This window comes from Propithecus coquereli, unplaced genomic scaffold (genome assembly GCF_000956105.1).
Source record: "Propithecus coquereli isolate 6110/MARCELLA unplaced genomic scaffold, Pcoq_1.0 Scaffold193, whole genome shotgun sequence".
In the NCBI taxonomy this organism is placed as follows: Eukaryota; Metazoa; Chordata; class Mammalia; order Primates; family Indriidae; genus Propithecus; species Propithecus coquereli.
In genome coordinates, this window is record NW_012144190.1 from 1,421,661 (window position 1) to 1,430,067 (window position 8,407).

The 8,407-nt window shown below is 54.2% G+C and overlaps 1 protein-coding gene across 2 annotated transcripts; it reads left to right on the forward strand.

Annotated features, from left to right (window-relative positions):
* Nucleotides 1-1,625: 1,625 nt before the first annotated feature.
* On the forward strand, nt 1,626-8,036 carry KLK6 (kallikrein-related peptidase 6). 2 transcript variants are annotated; one of them, XM_012643130.1, is made up of 5 exons: nt 1,627-1,666; nt 2,083-2,236; nt 4,991-5,238; nt 6,303-6,439; nt 7,878-8,036. In XM_012643130.1, exons 1-5 carry the CDS (start codon nt 1,627-1,629, stop codon nt 8,028-8,030), a joined length of 732 nt encoding a protein of 243 aa, XP_012498584.1. In that variant the 3' UTR covers nt 8,031-8,036. The 2 variants fall into 2 exon arrangements, with proteins under 2 accessions (XP_012498586.1, XP_012498584.1); XM_012643132.1 differs by lacking the exon at nt 2,083-2,236 and having other exon boundaries at nt 1,626-1,666.
* Nucleotides 8,037-8,407: the final 371 nt, after the last annotated feature.

The window sequence follows — 8,407 nt, forward strand, 5'->3', positions numbered from 1 at the left end:
GACCGCAGAGGGGGGCAGACAGGAGGAGACCAGGACGGTCAAGAGTTCTGAAATACCCAGGCAGGGCCAGGTGGGCTGTCAAAGGACTGCAACAGGGCTGACGACAGGGACAAAAGGAAGCTATTGATGCAGCTGCCACCCGCCTGGAAGAGAAGTTGGGAAATGGAGCTGCCGGGAGCATGGCACTGGGTGCTGGGCAGACAAAGCCCGATTGTTCAGGCCCCTTTCCCCATCGCGCCTGGGCCCGCTCCCCAGCCTGGGGCAGGGGTGGGGGCCCGTTTGGTGACACACGCTCTCGCTAGCTGGCTGGCTTGCTCTCTCCTGGGGACATAGAGGTCGTCAGCACTCACAGAGGGACACAAGGGCAGGTTTGTGAGTCACCCCAACCCCACTGAACCTGGGCAGGCTGGTTTCCAGTGCCTGAGCGCTCCACAGCTAGGAGTGAAGGTCCGCAGGTCCCTGAGTGCTCACAGGGAGGGGTGGGGGGATGTGGGGAGGCTGGAGCACCATTAGCTGGCCCCAGAGGCTGGCATTTCAGGCCTGAGACACTTTCTTTCTCAAGGACCTAGAAGCCTAAGAACTGAGGAGAACAAGCTCTTATCTTCTTCTCCCTCAGACCCCGGGCCCCAGCCCCTCGTCCCTCAGACCCAGGGGTCCAGGCCCCCAGCCCCTCCTCCCTCAGACCCAGGGGTCCAAGCCCCCAGCCCCTCCTCCCTCAGACCCAGGGGTCCAAGCCCCCAGCCCCTCCTCCCTCAGACCCAGGGGTCCAAGCCCTCAGCCCCTCCTCTCTCAGACCCAGGGGTCCAAGCCCCCAGCCCCTCCTCTCTCAGACCCAGGGGTCCAGGCCTCCAGCCCCTCCTCCCCCAGACCCAGGGGTCCAGACCCCCACTGCATCAGGGACCTGCGCGCCCCTCCCCAGGATTCAGGTCAGAGATCACGGGTGGTGGGGCAGGTGGAATGTGTGTGGGAGGTCAGAGTGAGGAGGGAAGGGGCGGGGCCAGCCTCCTGGCTCTGGGACCTGGGGAGACAGGGGTTAAAAGGAAGCTCCGGGAGCATCTGGGAGCAGAACCCTCCTCTTCAGGGAGACCAGGGAGCCGGGCTGTCTGGCAGTCCCTGCAGCTCCGGGTGCTGATGCCTCTTGTCTTCCGCCGGCTGCTCCGCTGTTGCTTCCGAGGCCTCCGCTCCCGCAGCTCCCTGCATTTCTGACTCTGCCTCCCCGTCTCGGAGCTGTCCTTCCCCAACCCCGCTGCAGGCAGCGGCCTTCAGCAGGTAAGATCACAGGCGTCCCAGAACCGGCAGGTGGGGGTGAGTGACAAGGCAGGTGCAGAGCCACAGTGCAGAGGAAAAGCCCGGAGAGAGGAAGGGCATTGCCCCCCACACCCCCTCTTGTTACTGGGGAGGCAAATAGAAAGATTTAATCAGAATCTACTGTGGGTCCCCAGACCGATAGGCATAGTTCCGGATTTTCTTTGGCACCAGCCTTCTTGGGACCCTCTGAGGGGGTGGGGAAACAAGAACTCAGGAGGCTGGATGGGAAGTCAAGGTCAGGGAGGAAGGAGAGGAGGAGGAGGGGGCAGAGTCCCAGGCACCGACTAATGAGCATGTGGCTTCCCTCTCAGGAGTGTCATGAAGAAGCTGATTGCGGCGCTGCTTCTGGTTGCTGCAGGTGGGGGCGATGGCCTGTCGATGGGGGGGGGGGCTGCAGCTGGGGTTGGGCCAGTTGATGGGGAAGAGACTAGAATTGGGGAATTGGGGAGGGGGCCACATGTGGGTAGAGGGTGGTGGCTTTGAAAGGAGGAAGAGGCTGGGAACTAGGTTGAAGGTGGGGGAGGCAGAAGGAGAAGGTGGCGGGAGGTGGGTTTGAAGGTGAGAGTTTAGGGGTAGGTTTGGTCTGGGGATGAGGATCCAGGTGGAGAAGAGGTCAGAGGTAGGTCTGAAAATTGGGGAGAGGCTAGGGATGGGGTTGGGTTTGTGAAGGGGAAGGGGTAAGTGTGGGGGCAAGAACGGTGGTGACTGGTGTTCACCTTGGGGGATGCGCCTGGTGTCTCCAGCCCTCTCCGACTCACAGCCCCTCTCCCTCAGCCTGGGCAGAGGAGCAGGACAAGGTGGTGCATGGCGGGCCGTGCGAGACTTCTCACCCCTACCAAGCTGCCCTCTACACCTCGGGCCACTTGCTCTGCGGCGGCGTCCTCATCCACCCACTGTGGGTCCTCACGGCTGCCCACTGCAAAAAACCGTAAGTCTACACCATGAATGAGAGTGAGTGCAATTAGACTCGGAGGCCATGCAAAACCCAGGTTCATCCGGCCAATATTTAATTCAGTACTAAATACGTGCCAGGTCCTAAGGATATAGCAGTGGGGAAAAAAGTGCAAAATTGCTATTTTCACAGACTTACCTTCTCATGGGGGAATAGGAGATGATGGGAGAGTTTGGGTTTAATTTTCAGTGCAGTAGGAAACCGCGGACAGTTTTGATCAGGAAGGAGCATGATCTGATTTACGTTGTCAAGGACACGGAGATTGCCGCTGTCATCTAACGACATAACAGGGTGGCTGGGACCAGGGAGGTGGCAGTGGGGATGGAGGGACGCTGACCACCTTGGGCGGTACTTTGATACTGGGCCAGCAGGACTCGGCAACGAGGAACAGGAAGGAAAGGGAAGAAAAGCTGGAGTGACCTCCAGGTATTTGTCCTGAACAACTGGGTGTTTGGTCACGTCTTTCTCTGAGTCGGGGGAAAGGGGGGACGAGAAACAGGCTGAGTGTGGGGAGAGAAGCACTTGACATTTCATTTTAGCCACAGTGAGTTTGAGATACCTGGGAGATGTCCAAGCCGCGATGCCAGGTAGGCCTCTGCAGAGGAGAGGTCAGAGCTGGAGGTAAAAATGAAGGCACCGTCGGGAAACGGGCGGCATTTAAAGCCATGGGACACAATGAGATCATTCGAAAAGAAGGATAGAGGAGCACGGATAGAGGAGCGTGGAGGGCCCAGGACTAACCTCTGGGGCACTAACAATCGCTAGTTAGATTAACGGCAGCTGCCATGTGTTCCATGCCAACTTGAGGCCAGGTGCAAAGGGAAGCAGTTTATATGCCTTTTCTGGAATCCCCACAACAAGGGACTCTTGCAGGTGAGGAAACTGAGGCTCAGAAATGGCAAGGGACAACTCAAGGATTTGGAAACCAGTAGGTACCACTCCTCACTGTGGGGGAATGGGCCTTGTCATTCAGGGTTATGGACTCAAAGACCCCCAGGGGGGCTCCCCCAAGCTCAGAGAAACCTGGGATCACTCCCACCATCATCATTTGTTTGTGCACATTGACCGAGAACACCCACTAAGTGCCAGATCTGAGTTGGGCAGCGGAGATTCAGCGGTGGATAAGAGAGACACACTGGCCCTGCCCTTGGGAACACAAGGGCAGAAAGGTGCAGACACACAGTTCTTTAAGAAACAAACCCGCAAAAGCCCATATAATTACAAACCACCTTAAGTCCATCACAAATTACCCTAAGGAAAAGAATAGGGGTACCTACTTTAGAGGGACGAGGGGCAGGAAGGACTTTTTGCTGAGATGCATTTCAAGCTGAGCCATGAGAAACGAGAAACAGTAGCCGAATGGAGGAGGGGAAGAGCATGGAGCAGGGGAAGAGCCTCAGGGCAGAGGAAATACGAGAACAGAACCTCTGAGGTGAGAACAGTCTTGAGTATTCTAAGCAAAGAAAGTTACTGGTTCACTGCAGGGCAGAAGATGGTGGGAGATAAGGCTGGAAAGTGAGTGGGGCTCGGATGCTAGACTGAGAAGCCTGAGTTTTACTCTGAGGGCAATGGGTAGCCATGGGAGGCTTCTGAGCAAGGGAGTGACTCTTTTGATTTGTTTCAGAACTATGTATCAAATACCTATTGGATGCTGAACGGGCCACTGGGGATACTGTATCTGAACAGAACAAAAATCCTCACAGTGAACAGCTGCACTAATTTGATAGCCATCCACCACATGTGGCTAGTTAAATTGAAATTAATAAAATGAAAAATTTGTGAGCCACATTCCAAGTGCTGTGGCTGGTAGCTACCCTATTGGACAGTGCAGATAGAGAACATGCCCTCATGGCAGAGAGTTTTGGTGGACTGCACTGCTGCTATACAGGGAGAAACAATAAAATGAGTAAATATTTAAAAATAAATACATAGTATGTCAGATGATGATACATTCTCTGGTGGGAAGAAAAGCAGAGGAGGGAGATGGGAATTGCCTATTGGGGTGGGTATTTGCATTTTAATTGGGCAGCCAGGGAAGCCTTCACTGAGAAGGTGATATGTCAAGGATATGAGGGAGTGAGCTGTGCAGATACCTGGGGGACAGAGTTGCTGACAGAGAGAACAGCCGTGCAAAGGCCCTGGGGTGAGAAGACAAGGAAGCCAGTGTGGCCGGAACAGAGGGAGAGAGGGGGAGAGTGGGAGGAGGTGATGTCTGAAAGGCGATGGGGGCAGAGCCTGCAGGACCTCGTGGCCATGGTGAGAACGTCAGCCTTTATTCTGAGTGAGATGCGGGTCATAGAAAGGATCTGAGCAGGGGAGGCACAGGACCAACTTATGTTGGTGAAGTATCTCTGGCCGCTTTGTGGAGGATGGAGCATAGGGGAGCAGAGGCAGAGCAGGAAGTCCAATGAGGAGGCTACTGCTCTAGTCCAGGTAAGAGCTGATGGCTGCTCAAACCAAGGTGGTAGCACTGGGGGAGGTGAGAAGTGGCCAGATTCTGGATAAACTTAGGAGACCCAGAAGGATTTCTGGAGAGTATAGATGTGGGGCATGAAATAAACGATCAAGAACAGCCCCCAGGGTTATTCTGAAAGGATGGAATTGCCCCTTATTGAGCTGGGGAAGACTGTGGGAGGAGCAGGCTGGGTGACTTGTGAGTCCCCAGCCCTCTCTGAAGCCTCAGCGGTAGCTCAAGGGCTCCAGGTGAGACACAGCCCTCCTCCCTCCCAGGAACCTTCAAGTCTACCTGGGAAAGCACAACCTTCGGCAAAGGGAGAGTTCCCAGGAGCAGAGCTCTGTTGTCCGGTCTGTGACCCACCCTGGCTATGATGCGGCCACCCATGACCAGGACATCATGCTGTTGCGCCTGGCGCACCGGGCCAAGCTCTCTGAACACATCCAGCCCCTTCTCCTGGAGAAGGACTGCTCCGCCAACCACACCAGTTGCCACATCCTGGGCTGGGGCAAGACGGCAGACGGTCAGTAGGGGGAGGATAGAGGGAAAGGTGAAGGTGGGACAACAGGTGATGGGCCGTGGGATGGGCTAATCGTGAGGACCATGGGGTCACTGTATCACTGGGTAAAAAGGCAACAGGGAGGGAGGAAAATTTGGGAGTTGGGCCAATACGTGAACAGCCAGTGGAGAAGCAGACCAGCAGGTGAATGACGTTGGTACGGGGGAGGCCAGTGGTCAAAGGGACGGGTCAGGATACACTGACTGGAAGAAGAAGGGATAATGGAGGAAGAATTAATGGAAGAGGAGAGACCAACAGAGCAGGGAGCCAACTGCAGGACTGGATTGAGAGAGCAAATGGGGCAGCATTAATGGGAGAGGGACCAAGTGGGAAAGGGTCAGTGGTCAAGAGGAGAAATGGGTCCGAGGAAGAAATGGGTCTAATAGATGAGCCAGAACTACTGGAGGTGGGCCTGTGAGTGAAGAGCCAATAAGAAAAGGGGCCATTGGATAACGGGCCAATAGGAAGGAAGACAAATGGGGCAGGGTGGGGTCAATTAGAAAAGGACCAATGAGGGAGGTGGACCATCGGACGAAGGGCCAACAGGGAGAGCCAATGGAAGAGGGTGGGGTTAGTTAGGAAAACACAATGATCAAGGGGTGACCAATCAGGATTATTAATGGGCAAGAAGAGATGGATTAATGAGCAGAAAGGGTACAACAAAGGAGGGACTAATAGAAGAAGAAAGTCCTAAAGGTCAGCTGGAACTACTGAAGAAGGTGGGACCAGTGGAAGAGAGATAAGTGGAGGCCACACCTAAGCGAAAGGGGAAACCAATAGGAAATGAGGACTCGTGGAGAAGAGACAATGAGGAAGGCAGACCAATGGGAGGGAAGAATGATGGGAAGAAGGGCCAATCAGGAGGCAGGGATGGCAGAAATGTGTTCCAAGAATGAGACAGACAGGAAGAGGGAAACCAATGGGAAATAGGAACCAAAAGGGGATAGAGGACTTACAGGGGTTGGAGGATGGCAGGGGGGGATGTGGGAAGCGTGGCGATGTGAGCCTGGCCCTCTCTCCCCCAGCAGGTGATTTCCCTGACACCATCCAGTGTGCATACATCCACCTGGTGCCCCGCGAGGAGTGTGAGCGTGCCTACCCCGGCCAGATCACCCAAAACATGGTGTGCGCTGGGGATGAGAAGCACGGGAAGGATTCCTGCCAGGTGAGGCAGCCAGGACCTGCCCGTTACACAGCCAAGGACAGAGACACAAACACACAGCCAGAGACAGGAAGAGAAAGACATAGCTCGAATGAGAGCTTCACAGAAACAGACAGACAAGCTGGGAGAGAACCAGAGGCAGGAAAATGGAGAGAGACTCAGTGAACACACAGAGACACCTCGGGGACATGCAGAGATACAAAGACACAAACAGCCGAGACAAAGATGGAGACGGAGAGATCAAGAACCAGAGATGCAGTGAAGAGGCAGATGGCGTGAGGGGACTGTCCTTCCTCAGACAGAGCCCCCTTGAGTCCTGCTTGGAAATGACCCAGTTCTGGAGGAGGGGGACCCTCGCTGGAGAGAGAGCAGGCTCCATTCCCACACCCAAATGCTTTTTCTTTTTCATATTTTTTCACATCTTGCACGTTTTCCAGTCAGAAAACGTGCTAGACAAATTCTGAAAGAGCTTTAATCCTCCAGATACTTTCAGCTTGCGTTTCCCTCACTCATCCATCCAGTCTCTCCTGCTTATGCCAAAATGACTTGAAGGCATTGAAGGACATGCAGACACCAGCCAAGAGGGGGGAAGAGACAGAGACAGAGAAAGTGATACACAGAGTTGGAAGCAAAGAAAGGGCAGGCAGGACTGTCCTCAGGACAAGAGGTGGAAAGTGACCCTGAACAGAACAATGGGAGGCACATCTCTCCCTGGGGCTCTGTCTTCCCTACCTTTCTCTGTGTTCTATTATTTTATGTCTCTCTCTCTCCCTCTGCATCTCTGCCTCTATCCACACCTCTCAGTCTCTCTTTTTTTTTTTGAGACAGGGTCTCACTCTGTCGCCATGCTGGAGTGCAGTGGTGTCATCATATCCCACTGCAGCCTCAAACTCCTGGGCTCAAGCCATCTTCCAGCCTCAGCCCCCTGAGTAGCTGAGAGTGCTACCGCACCCAGCTAATTTTTTCTACTTTTTGTAGAACTGGGGTCTTGCTATGTTGCCCAGGCTTGTCTCAAACTTTTGGCCTCAAGTGATCCTCTTGCTTTGGCCTCCCAAAGTGCTAGGATTATAGGCATGGAGCCAGGCCTCAGTCTCCATTTTTTTGGAATCCACAGCAAGCTGGAGAATCAGTCTCCATTCTTAACCTTTATTTTTGCTCTCTTTTTTTTTTTTCTCTCTATGCTTCTCTAGATCGTGATGTTCCTATTTCTGTTTCTCCATCTTTGAGTCTCCTTTGGTCTCTCTCCATCTTTCTCTGTCTGTGCCTTCATGTGCGTCTCACTGTCTGTCTGTCTGTCTGTCTCTGTCAGTCTTTCTCCCTGTCCCTGAGTCTTTCACTTCATCTCCAACAGCATGATGTCTCTGTGTCTCTTTCTCTCTGGCCCTGTCTCCCCTCTCTCTCTGCGGGTTTCCGTATCTGACTTTCTCCCTCTTTCCTGCAGGGTGACTCCGGGGGTCCGCTGGTATGTGGAGACCGCCTCCGAGGCCTTGTATCGTGGGGCAACGTCCCCTGTGGTTCAAAGGAGAAGCCAGGAGTCTACACCAACGTCTGTAGATACAACAATTGGATCCGAAAAACCATTCAGGCCAACTGACCCTGACATGTGACATCCAACTCTTGGCCTACGACCCCACTGGCTGGCTCCAGAACACTCCCACCAAGACCTTGCCTTCCCTCCCCACCTGCCCGGATCTGACCCTGATGCTTAGTAAAGGCAGTGACACAAGAGCACAAATTCTCCCTGATGTCACCCCAGCACCATCCTTGCATGGCTGGGGTGAGTGAGGACATAGGCCAAGCTCTTCCCCCGCCACTAAGAGAACACAGGAAAATCCCTTCTAAGCAGCTCCCCTTCCTGATTATTCCAAGAGTTTGGTTTCTTCCTGCAGAGGAATGGCCACAAGTCTGGAATTCCAGCTCTGCCACTTGCTATCCACGTGCCCTTAGGAAGTACCTTCCTTCACTGCATAG